This window comes from Protopterus annectens, chromosome 9.part0 (assembly GCF_019279795.1).
Source record: "Protopterus annectens isolate FY-2018-M chromosome 9.part0, PAN1.0, whole genome shotgun sequence".
NCBI classification, from domain to species: Eukaryota; Metazoa; Chordata; order Ceratodontiformes; family Protopteridae; genus Protopterus; species Protopterus annectens.
The window spans coordinates 624,834,901-624,859,713 of NC_056743.1; the positions used below are offsets into that span (position 1 = coordinate 624,834,901).

Consider the following 24,813-nt stretch of genomic DNA (forward strand, 5'->3'; position numbering starts at 1 on the left):
TAAAGTGGTGACAGGGGAAAGTGTAGTTAGGCAGCATAGGATGGTGGTTTGTAAGATGACTTTGGTGATCAAGAAGTGGAGGAGGATTGTGAGGGCAGCACCAAAGATCAAATGGTGGAAATTGAAAAAGGGTAATTTATGAGGTGGCGTTCAGGGAAGAGTTAAGACAAGCACTAGGTGGCAGTGAAGAGTTACCAAATTGCTGGGTAACTACAGCAGAGCTAGTAAGGGAGACTGCTAGAAAGGTGCTTGGTATGACATCTGGACAGAGGAAGGATGACAAGGAGACATGGTGGTGGAATGAGGAAGTACAGGAGAGTATACAGAGAAAGAGGTTGGCAAAGAAGAAGTGGGATTGTCAGAGAGATGAAGAAAGTAGACAGGAGTATAAGGAGATGAGGTGCATGGCAAAGAGTGAGGTGGCGAAGGCTAAGGATAAGGCATATGAAGAATTGTATGAAAGGTTAGACACTAAGGAGGGAGAAAAAAACCTGTACTGATTGGCTAGACAGAGGGACCGAGCTAGGAAAGATGTGCAGCAGGTAAAGGTGATAAAGGATAATGAGGGAAACATACTCACAAGCGAGGATAGTGTGTTGAGCAGATGGAAAGAGTACTTTGAGGGGTTGATGAATGAAGAGAATGAGAGGGAGAGAAGGTTGGATGATGTGGGGATAGTGAATCGTGAAGTGCAGTGGATTAACAAGGAGGAAGTAAGGATAGCTATGAAGAGGATGAAGAATGGAAAGGCTGTTGGTCCAGAATACATACCTGTGGAAGCATGGAGGTATCTAGGTGAAATGGCATACCTGTGGAAGCATGGAGGTATCTAGGTGAAATGGCAGTGTAGTTTTTAACCAGATTGTTTAATGAAATTTTGGAAAGTGAGAGGATGCCTGAGGAATGGAGAAAAAGTGTTTTGGTACCGATTTTTTAAGAATAAGGGTGATGTGCAGAGCTGTAGTAACTACAGAGGGATTAAGTTGATCAGTCACAGCATGAAGGTTATTTATTTTTATTTATTTATTTGCAGTTGGGTTTTTTTTTTTGGTGTGGTGGGTGTGACCTAACTGCTGCTTTTCTGCTCCTTATTCTGACTTGGCAGGTTACTGTAATTAGTGTGAGGGAACCTGGAATACTTTAATATGTGATTTCTGTTTCCATGGACCAAAGCTGAAATGCAGTCCATGTCCATCAATTGTAGCTGTAACTGATACATTGGGATAGGAGCCGTCTTTAGAAAATGACTGACCCTTTTGTTGTTTTCTCAGTTTAAACCCTCACTATCTGGCTTTGTAGAACTAATATGCATTTGTACGTTACGCAAAGCATCTTGGAATACATTGTGCAACTACTGTTTGCATGGAATAGAGCTAATAATTCATGGCTCTTTTTTATTAGAAGCATGTAAAAATGCACACAGAAATGTCTGTAACTTCTAGATGTGTAAGAGAGTTGATGATTTAACTTAATTTAAACACCCCATGCCATTTTTGCCACTCTTGAACATGGCTGTGAATGACTGACAGTGACAGAAGAATTCCAGTATGCATTAAGGTGGCTGCCATCCCCTTGCTGTATATTTTTAAACAGTCACTGTCCAGATTTGTGGGACTAGTATGTCTTTTCAAACTTAATGCGATTTGTGCAAAGCAGCTTGAAATATTTTAATGTGTACCTACCGTTTACATGGAATAGAGCTGATACACAATACATGGCAGTCACCTTATTTATTTATTTTTTATTACCAACATCTGAAGTGCACACAGAACTAGCTACAACTTCTGAGTGAAGGTGTGAGCTCTCTGGAAAAGAAACCGTTCCTATTTGTTTGCTCAGTTTAAACGGTCACAGTCTGGTTTTGCAAGACTAGTGTGCATTTGCAGGATTCCTGCGATTTAGGTGAAGCAACGTAAACCACATTAATGTGGTTACTGTTTCCATTTCCATTGAACAAAGCTGAAACTCATTATGTAGCTGTAATTTTTAGCTGTAACTGCTGGGTGGGGGTGGGAGCTGTCTGTAGAAAGTAACAGACCCTCTTTTTTTTTTTCTCAGTTTAGTCACTCTCTGGCTTTGCAGGACTAGTTGCATTTGCAGTATTAATATTTGTTTGAAGCGACTTGGAATACTTTAATGTGTGGCTACTGTTTGTTTGGAAGTTCACAGAGCAGAAACGCAATATATGGCCATCATTTTTACAATCATCTGACGTGCATACAGAAGTAGCTATAACTTCTGAGTGGGAGTTGGAGCTGTCACTTGTAGGTAACTGACCTCTTGTTCTTGTTGCATTTTAAACAGTCACTATTTGGCTTTCAAGATTAGTGTAGATTTCTGTGAAGTAAGCTGGACTGCTTAAATGGACACCTGAGATATGCAAGATGTAACTGTAATTGGGACTTTCTGTAAATGAAAATGACTAGCTTGTCTGGTGCTTGCTCATTATTCTGACTATGCATGACTAATGTGAAATGTGTGAAGCAACTTGGAATACCCTGTGGCAACTGCTAGAGGAGCAAAGGTGAACTACATTTTTGTGTACAGTTCCTGATGTAGTGGCTATAACTGCCTCATGGGGGTGGAGACTGTTTGGTGAAAGCAACTGACCCTCTTGTAACTTGCTCAGTTAAAAATTGTATCCTTTAAAAAAACATAAGGCATAAAATGCTTCCCAAAACATCAGGATCTTCAGATCTGGGGATAGGGTGGGCCCCAATACTGTAAGGCAGTCTAAAACCAGCCCTTGTCAAGGTGTGCACAGGAGGACATTTTAATTTTTGATTTAGTGCTGGGGACAATACTTGTTTATTTTTCTTCCTAAACCTCACAGGTGTGCACAGTGTCACTACAACTTCTATTGGAGCGGAGTCCTGTCTCAGAGTAACACACCGGAATCATCAATGTGATTTGTTTTTCACTTTCATCACAAACATTAGTTGTATATGCAGGTGGTTATCTTTTTAGGAGTGTAAGAGGCATGCTATTTGTATGTCTGACAGCAACAGGATGAAATATGTTATGTGCTTTGTTTTTTCAGTTTCATCCCAGTGTAACAGAGAGGTAAATGGGCCAAAGCTGTCTTTTTGGGGAGTGTAGGTGAGGAGGCATTGTGTGTGTGTGTGTGTGTGTGTGTGTGTGTGTGTGTGTGTGTGTGTGTGTGTGTGTGTGTGTGTGTGACAGCAGCAACTTGAAGTATTTGCTGTCATTTGAGTCTTCAGTTTTATCCCAGGGAGAGTAGAGACTATTTTCTGATAGGATTTGTGTGTCCCCACAACCATTTGTCTTCTCAGTTTATTGTGAGCTTATGTTTTGTCAGTTTTGAGCATTAAGCCTTGGAAGAAACTTATTCCTTCCTTGAAATAGTTCACCTAAGGATGGTTCTGTATTTAGTGTACACTTAACACCTTTGCAAAGCATTATAAATTGGAGATGATGTCTAGGTTCGTGTTTTTCTTTAGATCTACCTTTTTTAAGGGGGTGTTTCCACATAGCGATTGTCCAGGAGCCTGCGCTGTTATGGTGGATGGATCCTAAATTGCATACTTGTCATAATATATATTCTGCAAGAGACGTCTGTCCTCTGTAACATATTTATGTGTACCCCCAAACCTGTAACATTGCTGCTATTATGTTTTTCCTTTCACCCTTTTGTAATTCTTACTTGCCTTTACATGTCACACTGAAGACCTGGAGAAGCAGACCATTGCATTGCATAAGATGGGGAGGGCATGTAGCAGCCAGGAAAAATTGTACTTACTGATTCATGAGTGGTCTTAATGCCCACCAGCTGTAGATTTGTGGTTACTGAGGATGGTTCTTGTATGGTGATGACTTAACTTTTATACAAGTATATATGCTACTGGTAGATGGTACTATGCGGCTACCATTTCGTTTCTAAAACAATGGCTGGGCAACCCCTCTCTTCCAGTTGGGTCCTGTAGGCCTTCTGAAGGCTGAGTACTCGGGTGGAGGCCAAGTCTGTCAGAAATTTTAAGATTTCAAGGAGTGAGCCTCACTGTGTTGCATCTCTGAGATACCTAGAAGCTTGGAAGTTTTGATTGGTCAGGAATGTGCTTATTATAGGATTTTAAAATAATACGTGCCATGATAGAACAGCAGTTAAGTAGCCAGGAATATTTTGGGGTTGGGTGGTGCACCTTGGAAGATATTTTTATAACCTAAAATGCTACATATATTTATTAACAAGAAATTGTATCTTGTTGCTCCTTTCAGTTAATGGCAAAACAATGTCCTATGAGCTAGGTTTTAGGCTTATGTGAAGATGGCATAAAGAAAATTAATTTACAATTTTGGTAGTGTATTTAGGAAAAAAAATGTCTTCAGCAACTAGCCATTCAGCAAAATGGAGCACTTCTGTTATATTCGTGGAGCTATGAAAAGGGTGACATTGTTTCTTAGTGTCTGTACTCCTAGTTAGAGGAAGTTATGCAGAAGGGAAGTGTTAAAAAGAGAGAGGAGTTTGTGTAGAAAGGGGTGAATGTGTGTGCTCTTGCATGTGCATGAAGGGAAGAGTAAAAAAGAAAGAGAGGGATTTGTGTAGAAAGAGGTGAATGTGTTTGCGCTTACACGTGCATGAAGGGAAAAGTAAAAAAGAGAGAGGAATTTGTGTAGAAAGGGGCAAATGTGTGTGTGCTTGCATGTGCACGATTGATTTATTATTGTTTTGTACTGACCTGTATCAACCAACCCCTAGGCAAACGCAACTAGTCTGCTTGTACGATTAAGCTACCAGACATTTTGACAGTCCAGCAAAGTGTGGACTCCAGCACCGTTTCTTTTGCCCATTTCATTTTAATTTGAGTCAGCAGTTAGCCAGATATCTATATGTAACTGGCCTATGCATACTTGTCAGCCTCTTGGAGCAGTAAATCTGAACAGAGTTATAAATAAAAGTGGGCCAAAGGCCCCAAAATATGGGACAGTTCTTTTAAGTATTGCTCTTAGAAACTTAGAAACTTGAAACTTAGAAAAAACTTAGAAACTTATAAACTTAGAAAGTTGATAGAATAACAGATTTTGCATGCATTAGCACAAATTTTCTGAAGGCTATGAAGTCTGAAACTCAAATGTCTGTCATTATTTTCTAACCCCAGTCTTTAATGATTTGTCACTAATTTGCTTGAAAACTTAGTTTATGAAAAATGGACAAAAAATATGAGGCCAAAACCTGGACATTCTGCAAAAATCTATACATTTGAGCGGTATGGTCCCATGTGTTTTGGAGCTAGCAGTTTTGTTCAACAGTGTAACCATATCTGTCATCTTATTTTTGGTGTTGTCCAGAATTCTTGAGCAAGAATGTGGGGTGGGGGACAAAGGACTAAAATTGGGGACCATTTTTAATACTCTTTTTATTTACTTACATCTTTTGTTCTATTATTTTTTTTTTTTTTTTTTTGCATCAGTGTGCATTTTCTGAACAATAAGTATGAAACTCTTATCTCTGACATTACTGACTCACTGTAATCCCCTGTGATTTATCAAAAAACAATATTTTATGAGGAGTGGATCAACATTTTCTGAACAATAAGTATGAAACTCTTATCTCTGACATTACTGACTCGCTGTAATCCTCTGTGATTTATCAAAAAACAATATTTTATGAGGAGTGGATCAAAATTTGAGGCAAAATCAGGGACTTTTGAGAGGTAAGAGTCATTTTTCTGCAATAAATTCAGTATATGATGGATTAATCCAGGGTCATCAAGCATTTGTGTTTGTTTTTCTAAAGGTAGCTAGACTGGAAATGGCAGGCAGTAAACATTGGAGCAGAGTAATGGGGGTGAGATTTGATAGTGGGAGGTATAGTTTTTACAGCACAATGAAGGAATATAACTTGGCTTTACATGTGGGCAGAGTGAAAAACCCTGCCCAGCAGTAGAAGTTGGCTGGTGCTAAAAATGTACACAGCACTGTGTGTATTTACAAACATCGGATATGTCTCCATGTCATATGTACATATTTGTTCTCTGTGCACGTGAAAAAGTTAGTGTTTCAGGAAATCATGTTGCTATTAAGGGGCTGGTTTTCTGTTTTTCCAGTGCAGTGGCTGTCACACATGATTTTTGTCACTGTTGGTCCATGCACATGCTTTCCTGTGATGGTTATCTGTCGTTTTTGTCATGTTAGATTTCCATGCCACATAGGCAAAGTGGAAATAATGACACCATCCAAAGAGATCTGCAGAGTGTGGAGACTGTGTTGCAACCTCTTTGCCCAGCCTTCTGAAATGTTGCCTTTATACCTGGGCCAGCAGCTGTCTGGTTAGATTTCTTGCCACCATTGCAGGAAGATGGAAGCCGTCAGTACTATGCACAGTTTGCATTATTGATCGGATGTAGTACAAAGTGAAAGAGGTGGCTTGGGTATTTTTAGTTTCCTATGAGGTGAAGCCAGCAGGATACACTATATATTCACCATTAAATAAAGGCAGGCATTTGGAAAGAAAGCATGTTAGTGGTAAGGGAAAGGCTAAGAATCACTGTCTCACTTTTCAGTGCTTTCTACCCTTACACATATTTACTGCATGAAGCCAGCTGCTTCCTCATTTTAATACATTGTAGACCTGAGACTACTGCCGTTTTTGTGGAGGTTCAGACTAGACCTTATTTTGTTGGTGGGAGTTCTGTATGATGAGTTTAAGAACTAATTACTCTCTTTGGATAATAATTGGATCATAGTCACCAGGAACAAGGTGTTTCTGTATTTCTGAGCTGTACTAATAAGCATCCGTGTGTTCTGTTAATAGTGCCGAGTGTTTCTGTGTATTACCCTAGTGTGTAGGTCTCAGTCTTCCATGATGATCTTCGTGATTCACTGTTGCAGTCATCACATTTGAGTTATCTGCCTGCAGGTAGCCCTCAGTTGGCCTAAATACCAGAGTCTTGGGATTTCTGCGTCGGATGCTGTCGCTTCCATGACGTCAGGGGTATCAAACATGCAGCTGACACCATTACATCAGTCTTTCTTGCCATGGATTTCCCGAAACAGAACAAGTTCGCAAGTGCTGGTCGTCCGCCTTGTGAAATTTTCGTTTTTCAAGTTTCGGATCTGAAGTCTTCTAAAAGATAAGTACCCCGTTGGGGATCCTTTTTTCTTGCACTAACCGATGTTAGAAAAAATTTAATAATTGTCTTGCTTGTGGAAAGCGAATACCTCACAGAGATTTTCATTCTTACTGCATCACCTGTTTAGGCCCAGACCACGACTTCCTTCGCTGTTGGTTTTGTGCCTTATTCAACGCCCGAACTATTCATCGTCGGGCAGTTTTTGTAGCTAAATTCTTTCGCTCTCTATCTCCGTACTCCGAAATGGCCTTCCGACTACTGATCTTCCAGAGACAGGCGACATAGGTCCAAAACTGCTGACGACACTACCGTTGAGCTAGTCGCCAGTCCGGCGGTATTCAGGTGCGTTTGCAGCTCCTGATACCCACTTCTACAGATTCGCAGGCCTCTACATTTCCGCTGGGAGAGCCAGGACTACTCTCAGTCCATAAAGTGACTCTGGGAAGTTTTAAACTTGCCTCAGCACAGGCCTCTAGCTATCCCTACTGTTCTGGAAATCGTAGATGATGTCTTTTTGGAGTCCAGCCTCAACCCTGATACTTTGCCTCCAGCTCCCAGGAAACGTGATGGGTACTGTAGATTACCCGACTCCCATAAATTCCTTTTTAAGAATCCTACTGTGAATCCAGAGACCATTTCCCAGGGACCTAAAGGCATTAAGGCTACATCTGCCAAAAATCCTACCCCTTCGGAGAGGGATTCTAGGGCTTTAAACAGATGAGGTAAGAAGGTATACACCTCTGCTACTCTTGCCATTAGAGCTTTAAATTGCCAGCTTCATATGTTAAAGTATCAGCAGCATATTATGGAGCTAATTAAACAGAAAATGATGCTGATTCCTTAGTGTGCAGAACACAAAGATTTTAAAAAGTTAATGCATTCTGCTAACCAAGTTGGTAAACATACTTTGCAATGTGGGTTTGATGCCTTAGAAGCATCTTGCAGGGCTGCTGTCACTGGGTCTGTTCTTAGAAGGCATGCTTGGCTTAAGAAATAAAACTTGCCAGATCATGTCAAAGCAAAATTACTAGATGCACCATTAAACCAAGAGCGTCTATTTGGCAATAAAGCAGAAGTCCTCAAAAGGATGGAGGAGAAAGCTAAATCTATGCAAACTGTTAAAAATTTCTTACAAATACAGCCACCTAGGTTTAGTAAGCATTGGCCTTCAAAAAACTGTTTTTTCCAGTCCCTTCCAGGCCTCCACAGTCCATGCCCAGGGTCAGCAGACTTCCAAGACTTCAAGTCTCAGGTTATGTACAGATCTAAGCAATGGAGTGCTACTACATCCAAAACAGGGAGTAGTAAGCCACCATCCTATGGTAAAATTGCACAATGACTTGTTCTTAACTCTTCCAAGCCTTGCCCAAGTACTTGTACCTTTAGGAGGGAAACTTGCCCTGCATGCCAAAAACTGGGAATGCATTACTCAAGACAGATGGATCTTGAACATTGTTTCTCAGGGATACAGATTCCACTTCCACTCAAGTGGATGGCCAGACCTCCCCCCAAACCAGTGGGCAAAGGCCCAAAAGCAGGTACTTTCTGTCCTCAGTATCAAGGCTATTCAACCTGTCCCAGCAGAACAAAAGGAACAAGGCTTTTATTCAGACAGTTTCTGGTTCCCAGAAAAGAAAACTCTTGGCGTCCTATCCTGGATCTGTCTATTCTCAACACCTTTCTGTTGGTTCCAAACTTCAAAATGCTAACTCTCCAACAGCTGCTTCCTATGCTAGCCAAGGACTCCTAGCTAGCAACCCTAAACTTAAAAGAAGCTTATCTACACATCCCCATAAGGGAATTTTGCAGGAAATGCCTACGCTTCAGAGCAGGCTCTATGCACTATCAGTTCTCTGCACTTCCCTTTGGCTTATCTACTGCGCCCAGGGTATTCACTAAGTGCCTGACTCCAGCCATTGCATATTGCAGGCAGCGAAGAATTCAAATTTACTCATACTTGGACAATTGCCTGATTCAGGCAGACAGTCAGGACTTGCTAATACAGCACCTGGCATTTGTAAAGAGACTTCTAACTTCACTGGGGTACACCATCAACGAAAAGAAATCACAGTTGGTACCCAGCCAACAGATTGTATTCCTGGGAGCAAGCTTGAACACAACTTCCCAGATTGCATTCCTCACTCCGGAGAAATTTATTTGACAAACTACTTCAGTCTACTGGCCACCAAAACCCAGCTATCTGCAAGAAAAATACTGCAAGCCCTAGGTTTCATGGCCTCTTGCATTCTATTAATTCCATATGCAAGACTGCATATGAGGAAACTTTAGTGGTACCTAAGTCTCTGGTGTCAACATTCTCAGGACTTGGAAACAATGATCCCTATCCTTCCTTGCCTAAGGACAAAGTTTCTTTGGTGGGCAGAGGCCTGCAGCCACAACAAGGGACTCCCTTTCACTCTACCCCTTTCTGCCCAAACCCTAACGGGTGCATCAGACTATGCATGGGGGGCTCACATGGCAGGGCAGTGCATCTAGGGCAAATGGAACCCAAAGCAAATGCACCTGCATATCAATCAAAAAGAAATGTTAGCTATACAGAATGCTCTGACAGCCTTCAAAGGCCTTATTCTTCCAGGACAACTATTGGTAAAGACAGACAACACCACAGTTATGTGGTGCATAAACAAGCAGGGGGAACCCATTCCTACCCACTCTGCAGACTAGCCATAGCTATGTGGAACACAGCCGTGGGCAGTCAAGTGCACCTGCAAGTTCAATTCCTGCCAGGCAAACTAAATTCACTGGCAGACGACTTGAGCAGAAATCTCATGGACCCACACGAGTGGAAACTGGAGGGGGCACCAGAGGTGGACCTTTTTGCTTCCCCTCAGAACTGTCAATTGAGCAAATATATTGCACCAGAACTACCCACAGCAAGCTTGGAGAGTGGATGCCCTGTCCTTCACATGGGAAAACCTCTCAGGCTATACCTCTGCCCCTCCTCTCAAAGGTTCTACTAAAGATCAAACAGGACAAGCCAAGGACAACCCTGATTGCACCAGACTGGCCATGCCAGCACTGGTACCCTCTTGTGCGCAGTCTGACAGTACTGCCACCATGACGGCTGCCTCAGACTCCTTCCCTGCTGTCCCAGCAGGCGGGCCAGATTCTGCACCCTCAGCTACAGACCCTGAACCTAGCAGCCTGGCTCATCCACTGAATTCTTCACCAGCAACTCTCAGTAAGCAGGTGCTGGATGTCATTCTTGAGGCAAGGAGGCCTAGTACTAGAAAATCCTATTCGGAAAAGTGGAAAAGATACTGCTCCTGGAACCAGTCTCAGGGAATGGACACAACTGTGTCCAACTTACCTCATATACTAGATTACTTAACAGAAATGCACCACAAAGGCCTATCCTTCTCTTCTATTAAGATTCATGCCTCTGCCATCTCAGCTCATTATAATACTGAGTCACCCCTTTTCTCTCATCCTCTAGTCAAACAGTTCCTGAGAGGAGCCAAAAATCCAAGACCCCCCAGGAGAGCTCCCACTCCTGCCTGGGACTTTAACTTTGTATTGGAAAAGCTCACGCTTCTGCCCTTTGAACCTACTGCCTCAGCAGAGTTAAAGTTCCTCTCATGGAAGACCGCTTTACTTCTAGCCATCACTTCAGCAAGAAGAGTGTTTGAATTGCAGGCCCTTATGGCCGTGGAACCCTTCATTATCTTCCATGTGGACAAGGTTTACCTCAGGGCTAACCCATTATTTATGCCCAAGGTGGTGTCTAGTGTGGCTTTAAACCAATCCATTAATTTGCCAACCTTTTTCCCTAATCCTCAGAATAAAGGGGAAAGGACCCTGCACTCCATGGACGTGCACAGGCAGTTCAGGTTCTATCTGGACAGGACTAAGCCCTTCAGAAAATCTGACCAGCTGCTAGTAGCTTTGCTGCAGGGGTAGAGGGCAAGGCCATTTCAAAGCAAACCATTTCTAAATGGATAGCACACTGCATCCATTCCTGCTACAAACACCACTGGAAACCTACCTCACAGGGGATCAGAACACATTCACTAGGGCTACATCAACCTCTACAGCATTTCTCAGGGGAGTCCCTACCAGGGACATCCTGGAAGCTGCAACCTGGAGCTCTGTACACACTTTCACCAAGCATTACTACTTGCCTATCTTTTTTAAATTCAGAGCTGGATTTGCCACAGCAGTCTTACAGGGCCTGATTGCCAGCTTTAGTGCTTCTTAACTGCCTCCACCCTTACTTAGCTTTGAGAATCAACCCAAATGTGATGACTGCAACAGTGAAACATGAAGAACATAGTACAGTTGTGTACACTTACCATAAATGTAGATGTTCGAGTGTATTCACTGTTGCAGTCCTATTCCCCCCCCCTGAATTCTCTTTACTTCTACATATCTTTTTTGTTTGGCATATCTTATATCATGCGTATTTGCTTTTTGTTGGGGGTGTTCCATACCATGTAATTGCTTCCTATTTTGGGGGCTCCTGACATCCTGGGGCAAGAAAAACTGATGTAATGGCGTCAGCTGCATGTTTTATACCCCTGACGACCTGACATCATGGAAGAAGCGACAGCATCCGATGCAGAAATCCTAAGACTCTGGTATTCAGGCCGACTGAGGGCTATCTGCAGGCAGATAACCCAAATGTGATGACTGCAACAGTGAATACACTCGAGCATCTACATTTATGGTAAGTGTACACAATTGTACTTTCTTTTGTATGCGAAGTGTGAGAATGCTTCCCTAATAAATACTGTACAAGACAGCATATAGTATCACAATTACTCCTTACTGAGTGTTTGTCACTGATAACACGGTTGACTCAAGCTGGATGAATTTCTGCATTTGTGACCAATTCTTGGCTTCTGTCATTTATAATGGGAGTGTACTTTGCTACTAAATGACAGCAAAAGTGATTGGAAAGTTTTATTCATGGTTGCAGAGATTTAAAAGTATATTTTACTATAATTAATTAAAAGTTTAGTTTTCTAATTTTTTTCTTTCCCTTCCTCTTTTTTCCCCTGTTTCTGCCTTCCTTGAACTTCCTGCTCTGTAGCTGGCCGTGCCTGCATCAGGTGAGTAGAGACTGCTTTTCAATTCTGCAATTATTAGCAGCTTTGTATAAGTGTAAAGTCGAATGATTGTTTATCAGCTGTGTTGTTCCTTTTTATGTTGGCATGTTGAGGTAGAGGCTACAGTGAACGAGTTTAGAGTTCCATCACTTGCGTGATATCGTATAGACTTGAGAGTTAAAGGATCTGAAGTTTCAGTGGCTTCTCTCTCGCTCCTCTGTGTTCCTTTTTCCCTAGTTACTTGAACCATCTCTTGTTTTGTTTTATTTTATTATTATATTTGCAATTACGTGGTCAACACTGTTATCCTCTACATATTCTGTTTGTGTCCCTTTTAGATATGGTAATTGGTGCATCAGAAAAATAAGTTGACCCCTCTCCAATTCAGTTGTATTTCAGAAGATTTATAATGTGTTCAGGTGTCTTTGTTTTAAGTTGTGCAACAATTGCTGAATGACCTGCAGTTGGTGTGGAAGTATAGCTCTGAATTTACTTCACTAGTTCTTAAATTTTGTCTCCCTGTTGATCATTGCAGGTTGCTGGGTTGGTTAAGGCATATTCCTGTGTACTGAGAGAATGGAATTAAAAGCTTTTTTCAAAGCCTTCCTCTGGTATTTTTTGCATTATTTCATAATGACCCTACCGTTGCCTGCTGTTAAATAAAGATGTCCCTGTGTCATTAAATACCATTTAGCAACAAGAGATCTCAGATTTAAAACATTAAGTGCAGTAGATCTATTACTTGGCAGCACTATTTCTTAACCCCTTTTGCTGTTGCTACATGTGTGAATGTGAAATATCACCACATAAGACTTTCCTGCCTTCCAGATCTGGAAAAGAGAGAGTAGGAAAAATGTTATATTTATTGCCACATTAACATTGGGAAACTGAGGTGAGCAAAAACAAAAATGCACAGTATTGGTTTGTAACATATTTTTGTCCATTTGGGTAAGGTCCTATTCTGTGCATCTGTTTCAGGAGCAGCCTGGAGTTCGGCAGGGTAAGTGAGTGGCTGAAAACTCCAATTAAGAATGAAACCTTGGGTGTGTTTTGTATTCTCATATGTAGCTTGTTTCTTTAACTGCTATGCAGTATTGCCAGTATTTAACAGACACTCTTATATTTTTACTAATTATTAGTTGTCACACCTGTGTAAGTCCTCGTGTAAGTGCACACCTGATTTCATTATTTCCTCATAATTGCACATCTTGATTCTTAATGCATACATTAATTTGCTGTCTTTATACTGTGATGGTGGGTTTGAAATTTATGTTGCATCAGGTAATGACAGCAGTTGTAAAACAGTGGCCAGATTCTGTAAAAGAAGATGTTCTTCATGTTTCACTGTTGCAGTCATCACATTTGGGTTATCCTGTAAGGGTTAGCCCTCAGTCAGCCCGAATACCAGAGGCTTAGTATTTCTGTGTCTGTTGCTGTCGCTCCAGGACTAACATCAGGTTGTCAGTGGTATAAAAGCAGGTAGCAGACACCATTACACCAGTCTTTCTTGCCGAGGAGCCCGAAGCAGAAGCAGTTCGCACAAGTGGCGATCGGCTGCTACCTGAGTTTTCATTTCTGAATTGAAGTTGAAGTATGCTAAGTACCCTGTTGGAGATCCTTTTTTTTTTTTTTTTTTTTTTTTGCTGTAACCGGTGTCAGAAAAAGTTAATTGTCTTGCTTGTGGAAAGCAAATACCACACCGAGACTTCATTCTTACTGCGTCACCTGTTTAGGTGCAGATCATGACGTCCCTCGCTGTCGCTTTTGTGCTTTGTTCAATGCTAGAACTATACGTCGTTGGGCTCTTATTGTCGCTAGATATTTTCGCTGTCAGTCCTCATTCCGATATGGCTTTAATAAGCCATCCGATTACAGATGATCTGAAAAAACGTAAGGATAAAGACAGAGACAGACTGCACAGGTCTAAAACTGCCGACGACACTTCTGCTAAGCTAGTCGTCAGTTCTCCAATCCTCCAGTGAGGCACTTTCACAGCCCCTGATGCCTGCTTCTGTGGATTTGCAGGCCACTACGGAGACCCTTTCGGAGTCCAGTATGCCGCGAGACTCTTCTTCAAATAAGGATCCTACAGATGTCTCTACCTTGGATGGGTCCGTAGTCGCTGAGCAGGCACCAGCTTCTGAGGAAGTACTTCATACTACCAATACTCATACCAGGGTATGAATTATGCCTAAAAAATCAACGACCCAAGCTCAGGCACCTGCTTCCTTGCCTCTATCATAAAGGCTTAAAATGGCAGAAGACCTTATTATGCTTATTAGGGGAAGCCAGGCTAACCCTTCCAAAAGAAAGAGACTTGTCCCCAGTAGTTTTATCTGAACAGGAGTCCGATGCCTCTGATGCTTCTGAATATGAAGACTTGTAACCCCTCTCTGCTTATGAGGATTCTAATGCAGAGGAATTCATTCCTTCTGCCTCTCCACCCGAGGATCTTTCATTTGGGGAAATCCTTCAAACTTTCAGGAGAGCATTTCCAGTGGGAATGTCAAGACTATCCTCAGTCAAAAAAGAGACTCAGGGAATTCTTAGATTTACCACAACACAGACCTTTGCTCATTCTTCCTGTCCTGGATGTTGTGGATGATGTTTTTATGGAATCCAGCTTGACTTTTGACACCCTTCCTCCTGCTCCCAGGAAACCTGACAGGTATTAGAGAGTCCCTGACTCTCACAAATTCCTTTTCAAAAAATCTTACTGCTGACCCAGAGGTAATCTCTCAAGGACTTAAAGGAATTAAAGCAACCTCAGCTAAGAATCCCACCCCACCAGACAGGGATTCCCGAGCTTTAGACAGATGGGGTAAAAAAGTATACACCTCTGTTACTCTTGCTATTAGAGCATTAAATTGTCAGTTCCACGTGCTGAAATATCAGCAGCATACCATGGAACTCCTCAAACAAAAAATATCTTCCTTTCCTGCTTGTGCAGAAAATAAAGAATTACAAGAGCTAATGAATTCTGCAAGTCAAGTTACTAAGCACACCTTGCAATGTGGCTTTGACACCCTAGAAGCATCTTGCAGGGCAGCAGTCACTGGTTCTGTCCTTGGAAGGCATGCTTTGCTTAAGGAACAGACCTTGCCAAACCATGTCAAATCCAAGTTATTGGACGCACCATTGAACAAAGACCATTTATTTGGCACCAAGGCAGAAGAGGTCTTAAAGATGGAAGAAAAAGCTAAGTCTATGCAGACAGTTAGACTTCTTACAGGTCCAGCCTCCGAGATTCATTAGGCATTGCCCCTCGAAGCACTGGTACTTTCCTACCCCCTACAGGCCAGCTCAGCCTCGACCCAGGGAAAGGAGACCCCCCCCCAGACAGCAGCCCCAGGGAATGCAGAGATGTAAGCAATGGAGTTCTTCCTCTTCAAAAACAGGGAGTGCAAAGCTACCCCCTTATGGTGAGAACTCACAATGACTTTACACCTGCAACCCTTACCTCTGCCCACGTTGCTTGTGCCCTAGGAGGACGGCTCTCCTTCCATGCAAGCAAATGGGCCTCTATTACCAACGACGGATGGGTCCTCAACATAGTGTCCCAGGGATGCAGATTTTATTTCCACACACTGCCAGCCCCAAAAGAGTTCCCAGATCTTCCTCCAAACCAGTGGGCAGAGGCCAAAAAGCAAGTTCTTTCCCTGCTCTCCATGAGGGCAATACAGCATGTTCCTGCAAAACAGATAGGCCAAGGTTTCTATTCCACACTCTTCCTGGTACCCAGAAAAGAGGGCACATGGTGCCCCATCCTCTATCTACCCATTCTAAACACCTTTCTGGTAATACCAAAATTCAAAATGCTCACCCTCCAGCAGCTTCTACCTATGCTTTTCAAGGATGCTTGGTTAGCCACCCTAAACCTAAAAGAGGCGTACCTACACACCCAATCAGGGAATCTTGCAGGAAATATCTACGTTTCAGGGCAGGATCTATGCACTTTCAGTTCTATGTGCTTCCCTTTGGCTTATCCAATGCTCCCAGAGTTTTTACAAAATGCCTGGCTCCAGCCATTGCTTTTTGCAGACAAAGAAATATTCAAATTTACCCCTACTTAGACGATTGCCTGATTCAGGCAGTCGGGAAATCCTGTTACATCACCTGAACTCTGCAAAGGACCTACTGACCTCCCTGGGGTATACTATCAATGAAAAGAAATCCAGAATTAGTCCCCACACAAAAAAATTGTATTCCTGGGAACAAGCCTGGACACAGCATCCCAGATGGCATTCCTTACTCCAGAAAAACAAGCCTACCTGACAGACTACTTCTCTCAACTAGCCACCAGAACTCAGTTAACCACAAGGAAAATTCTGCAAAGCTCTAGGGTTCATGGCTTCCTGCACCTTACTCATTCCATATGCCAGACTGCATATGAGGAAACTACAATGGTACCTAAAAAGCCTTTGGTGTCAACACTCTCAAGACCTGGAAATTCTCATACCAATGATACCTTGTCTAAGGAAAGATTTTCTTTGGTGGGCAGCAGCATGCAACCACAACAAGGGACTTCCCTTCTCACAACCCCACGCCGCCCAGACTCTCTGCACATCAACCAAAAAGAGATGTTAGCTGTTCAGTGCGCCCTGACAGCCTTCAGACCCCTACTCTTCTAGGGGCCTCTACTGATCAAGACAGACAACACCACAGTGATGTGGTATATCAACAAGCAGGGAGGGACACACTCTTATCCTCTCTGCAGGCTTGCCATGACCCTTTGGCCCTTTCTCTAAACTTTCTGTCAGCCAATTTAAGCAGAAACCTGCTAGACCCAACACGAGTGGAAGCTAGACCAGAGCACCTTCAACCTTGTAACCCAGAAATGGAGCACCCTAAAGATCGATCTCTTTGCCTCCCACTCCAATCATCAGCTCAGAAAATTCTGCACAAGGGAAACCTCACAGCAAGGCCTGGAAAGTAGATGCCTTATCCTTCCAGTGGGTGAACCTCTCAGTGTGGGCATTTCCCCCTCTACAACTCGTATCAAGGGTACTGCTCAAAATAAGAGAGGAAAATCTGAGGGAAATCCTGATTTGCAGCAGACTAGCTGCACCAGCACTGGTACCCACTGCTGCGCAGCCTGTCACCCCTGCCACCATGGCACCTACCTCAGATCCCTACACTCCTGACCCAAGGAAGGGAGAATTCATGCATCCCCAATTGCAGAGCCTCAACCTGGCAGCCTGGCTTATTCCCTGACAACCCCTCAAGCTGCCAGCCTAAGCAAACAAGTTATAGATATTATATGTGAGGCCAGATGCCGCGGCACTAGTTACTCCTTTGCTGAGAAGTGGAAAAGGTTTTGCACCTGGATCCAGGCTAAGGGAGCCAAAACGGCACAGCCCTCCCTATCTCTCATCCTGGATTACCTACCCAACTACTACACAGGGGTCTATCCTTCTCTTCTATTAAAATTCATGCCTCTGCCATATCTGCTTATTACAACACAGAGCCTTCTCTCTTCTCATACCCTCTCATCAAACAGTTCTTAAAAGGGGCTAACAACTTAAGGCCACCCAGGAGAGCTCCTACCCCAGCCTGGGACCTTAACCAGAACACACAGGGTTAGAGTTGCTGGTGCCATGTCAGACTCTAAGCCGGTCACGAGCGGTGTCCCACAGGGCTCAGTCCTGGGCCCCCTCTTGTTCGGCATTTATTTTTCTGAAGTGCAGGCAAACATAGGGGGATTGTGGCTGACAAAATTTGCAGATGACTGCAAACTGGGCACCATAATTGACACTCCATCAGACACAGACATCCTCCAGAGAGGTCTCATAGAAATGGATAACTGGTGCCAGAGCCATGGCCTTAAGCTAAATGCCAAAAAATGTATAGTCATACCCTTTGGGAAAAACAAGGTAACCCCTAATTACCACATAGGTGGTAATCCATTAAACACGGAATAAGTTATCAGGGACCTGGGGACCCAAGTTGACAGTAACCTCTTTTTTGACACTTACATTGCCAAAGTGGTTAGGAAGACCTTCTACATTTCCCACCTGATCATGAAGGGATTCACATCCAGATCAGGAGAGGTCATTGTACCCCTGTACTCTTCACTTATCAGACCAATGATTGAGTACAACGCGCCATTCAGAATGTACCTTACCCGACACCTGCAGCAGTTGGAAAGACCCCAAAAGTTCCTCACCAAAAGAATAAAGGGGCTCAAACATATGTCATACGATGCCCGACTGAAGAAACTCCAGCTCTATTCAGTCGCATACCATCTGCTCAGAGGTGATCTGTGCCTGACATACAAGACCATGTCCAACCCGGAATTAATGGACATGCTCCACCTCAAAAAATCCAAATCCACCAGAACCACGAGAGCAAGAGACTTAAACCTCAACACGGATATAAATAGGACATGCTGGAGGGACAGATTCATCACCCAGAGACTCCCTACACTATGGAACAGAATCCCAGTCCACGTGAGGCAGAGCCCCTCACTGACTCTGTTCAAGAGAAATCTTGACGAGTGGATGGGAGATCATAGGTTTACCCCGGGAATCATCTCTGTGTCACTGCTGGACAGAGGCACAGCAAACTAATGGGTATAGTATTCTCATCCTAAGGGGTGGTGAAAGCCACACACACTCTGGCTAGGCTTATAAATGCCCTAGGGCAGATAGCCTAGTATGAACCTATGAACTTTGTGTTGGAAAAGCTTACCCTGCCCCCTTTGAACCTGCATCTTCAGCAGAATTAAAATTTCTGTCTTGGAAAACACCCTTGCTTCTGGCCATCACTTCAGCAAGAAGAATATCAGAGCTACAAGCACTCATGGCAGTAGAGCCCTTCATCATTTTCCATGCTGACAGAGTCTCACTCAGGACTAACCCATCCTTCATGCCTAAAGTGGTGTCCAGTGTGGCTCTCAACCAATCCATACATTTGCCCACCTTCTTCCCTAAGCCACAAAACAAGGGGGAAAGGATTCTGCACAGCTCAGATTCTATCTGGACAGATCTAAATCTTTCAGACTGATCAATTGTTAGTCAGTTTCGCAGCAGGAGCAGAGGGCAAGCCCATATCCAAACAAACAGTCTCCAAATGGATAGCACACTGCATCCATTTCTGCTACAAACAACATGGAAAACCACCCCCAAAGGGGGTCAGGACACATTCCACAAGAGCAACCTCCACCTCTGCAGCATTTCTCAGAGGGGTCCCCACCAGGGACTTCCTAGAGGCTGCAACATGGACATCTGTTCATACCTTCACCAAGCATTACCACATGCCTATCTTTTCCAAATCCAGGGCAGGCTTTGCCACCACAGTCTTGCACTGCATCTTAGCCAGCCCCTAGTTTACTTGACTGCCATTTCTTCAGCTTTGGGAATCAACCCAAATGTGAGGACTGCACCAGTGAAACACGAAGAACATAGTACAGTTGTGTACATTTACCATAAATGTAGATGTTAGAGTGTATTCAGTGTTGCAGTCCTGGTTTCCCTCCTTCCACCCCCCTTGTCTCTCTCTACCTTTCTCCTTACAGAGATTCCTTTTATTTTTGGTATTTACGTTCTACCTTTCTCCTTACAGGGATTCCTTTTATTTTTGGTATTTACGTTCTACTGGTGGTGTTCTTCCATCATAACCTAGCTCCCTATTTGGGGGCTTCTGACAGTTAGGGCAAGAAAAACTGATGTAATGGCGTCGGCTGCCTGATTTTATACCACTGACACCTGACGTCAGTCCTGGAGTGACAGCAACTGACGCAGAAATGCTATGCCTCTGGTGTTCGGGCCTACTGAGGACTACACCTGGCAGGATAACCCAAATGTGATGACTGCAACAGTGAATACACTCTCTAACATTTGCATTTATGGTAAGTGTACACAACTGTACTTTTTTGTTAGTGATTTTCCAATGGTAGGATATACATTGCAGCATTTGAGTCGAGTCGCAATACATTTTTACACTTGGCTATAGTTATGTATTTAGGCTGTCTTTTTATAAAAAGCTTCATAAACTTTTTATTTATCCACGTCCCAAATAAATTTAGAATTTACTATTGTAATCTTTTCCTTGGTTTAATGTATGTTGCCACTGTAAACTTTAATGGGACACCTTTGTGCATGATTGGTGGTGCACCTGTTAGTCTATGGATGCAACACACCTTTCCTACACTGACACCACTAAGGTTAAGTTTACTGTTTTTCCCCATTGACGTCAGTGTATGGAGATAGTATTTTTAAGTGTTTTTCTTGTTGAAGTACAAGAAGAAAATGTTCCATAATGGGTAAAGGTGCTGTTGCACCACATGATGTGGTACAAATGTAAGATTGGAAAAAGTTGGACATTACAATGTCTGTCTTTCTCTCTTTGTGTGCATCTCTCTCCCTCTCTGTTTTTCTCGCACAACACACAGATACACACACGGAAGTGGAAGATAAGTCAGCAGTGAAACACTTGAATTTTAGTTATGCACATGTACTTTTTCACAGAAGGCAGCCAGCTGTGGGAGTAAATGTTTGAGGGTGTTCTTTGATACCTTTTTCTGTCTCTTGACAGAAACGAGTGCAGTAAAGGAGACAGTGTTATGATGCATTACTGCGTGACAGAATTAGTTTGTGTTACTAATAGAAGAAGCAAAACACTTGGGTCTCCATTTGACTTTTAAATTGCTGACAGCATATTTCAGCGTATAACGAATTACAAATTAATTTATGTAGCTTTTATATGGAGAGCTGCTGTGTTTTTTAAAATCCCTCTGCCTGATGATCATCAGACCCCTCTGACTTAAATGGCAAGGCTGTGGGAGCATGTTTCTGAGGCCTGTACTCTACCGAGTGTTATCCAAGCAGTGAAACAAGCCCCCTCTCCCAGGATAGGTGAGCCATATGCCACTCGCTTCCATCCTCCTGCTCCACTTCCTCCAGCTCCTGTCCCTGCTAATTAAACACTGATTGTCTGCATCACATTTAAGGCTTTAACCCCACTCACCATGTGAGAGGGATAGAGAGAGCTACCCTTAACTGTGTGCAGCAGAAGGTGGCTGCATTATTCTTTATTTTTTGTGTTGGGACATGTCTGATACTGACTTGGCTGGCAGTGCTTTCAAAGTGAGAACTTAGCAAGTTGGTTGAGCGGACTGACGTAGGTGAAGGAGTTAACTTGATTTTGAACCGGAATAATTTAGGGATGAATCAAACGGAGATTTGTAAATTTGTGTTGTACATTTTAATTTTATTTTATTGAGTTTCTCAACCATTTATAAATTTTTAGGGGTGAATCAAACGGAGATTTGTAGAGTTGTGTTGTACATTTTAATTTGATTTTGTTGAGTTTCTCAACCATTTATAAAATGATCCCTTTGGTGAAAAAAAAACTAGTTCTTAATGGTTTTAAATTTATTCTTCTAAGTTAATGTTGCAACATTCTTATTTTTTATAGGTTCATAAGTTAGTACTAGGCTAACTACCCTTGCAGGCCATTTTAAGTCTAGTCAATTTCCTTTTTGAGGCTTGAAATAATAACCTCTTCCATTTGGTTATAGATTGGTTTCTGTCCATTACTAGTACAGGGGGCAGTCCTGGGGTAGAGTTGTTTCCCATCCATAGATCTAAGTTGTTGTTGAAAATGGACAGGGATTATTTTTTTATGTGGATGATGTCTATTCCACAGCAGAGGTATCCTCTGGTTTGCAGGAAAAGTTATATTTCACAAGTCTGCTGATTGTTGCAAAAGAGGTTTAGACCCCTAGACAGAGTACCTCTGATGCTATTTGACTTGTTGATGTGCAGTGTATCCATCAGTAATGGGTCAGAGGATGCCTTCTATGCCAGACACGAGTCACTTCTTAGTAGTCTGTAGGATACCAAGTATAGTGATTAGGAATTTGAGTCAGTCCATTTAGGACATGTTTAGACCTTGTATATTAATAAGCAATCTCTGTGGGCATTCCTGTTCTTGCATGTGTCTTGACAGATGCATGCCAAAGAGGGCTTTATATTCAGTGACTGGCCTGATGAGGTCTGAGTAAAGGGGAACAATGACACCCCTAGATCTAGACACAGTCCCTTTATTTATAAGCTGTGTAATATAGAAGGACTTTTTTTTCAACAATGGACATATGTTGGCCAAAAGTTCCCAAATCCCGAACAATTGGGTCATGTCTTAGGGAGTATTGTATATGTGGTAGTTCCCTGGGGTAGATGACTTCCTAAAGGAGAAATTAAATTAATGCATTTTTTGTAATTTAGTTTCAGACCATGAGTTTGAAACCAGTTATTTGAGACAAACCTTCCTGCAGGGTCACAAAGTCATCTGGGGATTTAATGACTGCTCTTAGGTTAGTCATTTGCAAACATAGCCAGCCAGAGCCCTTTGGTATTGGCTATTACTTTAGAAAATTAGATGTCAAATAGAAGAGGTCCTAGTACAGAATCCTGGGGGGATTCCACTGGTGGCTGGTCTCTTTGTGGAGGAAATTTGCCCTATTTTGATTATTTACATTCTATCTGTGACCCATTCGGCATAGGGGTTTATTCCTAGTTTTTATTTAGCTTTTCTACTATGCCTCAGTGAGGAATTGTCAAAAGCTTTGACCAGGTCGATATATGAGGTGTGTACCATTTTTGACTTCATCCATTGCTCTGGTGACCTTTTCAAAATAATCCACCAGTTTGATTAAGCATGACCTGCCCATGATGAATCCAAACTGAGGCTGGTCCAGTGTTTGAGAGGCCTCTGTGTTCTGAATGATTTTTTCAATGGCTTTGCATATTAAGTGTCTGGGTCTGTTGAAGATCCATCCTTATGCTGGGGAATCCCTGCATCTGTTCTTCATTTGCTGGGTACAACACCTATATTGAAGCTGAGATTGAACTAGAAAATATGTTCTGTAACCTAAACCAGAATGAACTTAAAGCTCTGAAACAACCCACACGGGCAAAACAAGGAGAATTAAGAATGCTGATAAGGGAGGAGGCATTTTTGTCACTGGCGCAATATCATACGATGCCAAAATAGATGAAAAGCTAGAAAGTCAGTACTATGAAAACGTCAAATTCAACACTGTGCCAAAAGCATATGAAGACATCCATAGAAAGATCACCAAACTATATGAAGAACTAATTCGCAGCAGACTCCTGGACTTTCCATTCCTCGCCCAAGGTTACCTGAATTTTTTGGGATCCTAAGACCCACAAGGACGTCTACTCACTGTGTAGACCATTCATGACAGGAAGTAGATCTGCCACTGACCCCTTTCCATATGTTTGAAAGTCCAAGTAAAAGCATTAGCAAAATAGGGAAAATTCTTCAGGGTGGACACACTAGATTTTATGAAGAAGATTAAAATCATTTAAAGTGAACATTGATGCCTTGCTGGTTACAACTGACATTGAAGCACTTTATCTAGTTCTGCTTCACAAATAATGCATGTATACTGAGAGGGAAGCCATAGAAAAGGAGACCACAGCCCTCTTTTGGCAAGTAAACCTCACCACCACTTTACTAGAAAGCCTAGTCAGCAACATTTTCTTCCTGTTTAACAGTTCTGTCAACAGAATTATGGTGCCTGCCATGTTCCCAGCCTTGCCAACATGGTGCTCTCCAAATAGGAGACTATGTACGACTTGGAATTAACATGATCCAGTGCTGCATTTGCTTTATTGAAAAGCCGCATGATGGTCTGAACTTTGGCTCTAAATGATTCTGTAGTGACCCCCCCTTCCTGTCCGATTGGCAAAAATTGGTAAATAAGTTGTGAGTGAATGGATGGATGACGCAGATGAAGACCTCAAACACATTAAGAGCTACTTGGAATCAAAAGAACACCACTGAAGTTTCCCTGGATTAAATATTACCTGTTCAATTAAAAGCATACTACAGCTACAAATCTTAATGATTCAAACTTTTACTGAGTATTATCAGACTCCCACAATGAACTGTAGGCACTTGCAGTGTTGCAGTAAGGTAAACTATATCCCTTTTGTTTTGATAATTAGGGACTCATTACAACTTGCATTCAAATATGAATTCTCTTAATAATTGCAATTCTTCTGTTTGGTATCTACTTCTCTGAAGTACAGGCTAACACAGAAGGTCTTTGGCCAACGAAGTTCGCAGATGACTGCAAACTAGGAGCCATAATTGAAACTCCTAACTATGTGGACATCCTACAAAAGGGCCTCACTGAGACAGATGCCTGGTGTCAAAGCCATGGCCTCAAGCTCAGTGCCAAAAAGTGCATTGTCATCCCTTTCGGTAAAAACTCTGTATCCATGAACTACCACATAGGCGGTAGGACACAGATGGACAACAGTCTTTCCTTTAATAAACACATTGCCACAGTAGTCGGGAAATCTTTCTACGTGCCACACCTCATCACAAAAGGTTTCTCATCCAGGAAAAAAGAGGTCATTGTTCACCTCTACTCGTCACTCATTAGACCCATTATAGAATACAGCACCCCTTTTGGTATGTACCTCACAAGACATCGACAACAACTGGAAAGGCAGAAATACCTCACAATGAGGATTACTGGCCTCAAACAGATGCCCTACTCAGACCATCTCAAAAAACACCACCTTTACTCCATCGCATATCACCTACTCAGAGGCTATCTCTGCCTAACATACAAAGCTATCTCAAACCCAGAGCTGTTAGACATGCTCCACTTAAAG

The 24,813-nt window shown here is 42.5% G+C and overlaps 1 protein-coding gene across 2 annotated transcripts in view; it reads left to right on the forward strand.

Annotated features, from left to right (window-relative positions):
- The window catches only part of RNF5 (ring finger protein 5), a 117,154-nt gene that overhangs the window by 24,463 nt on the left and 67,878 nt on the right, over positions 1-24,813 (forward strand). For both annotated transcript variants that reach the window (XM_044083189.1, XM_044083188.1), the window contains exon 2: positions 12,145-12,163. In XM_044083189.1, the coding sequence (XP_043939124.1) occupies positions 12,145-12,163 (19 nt within the window). The remainder of the gene's footprint in view (positions 1-12,144; positions 12,164-24,813) is intronic.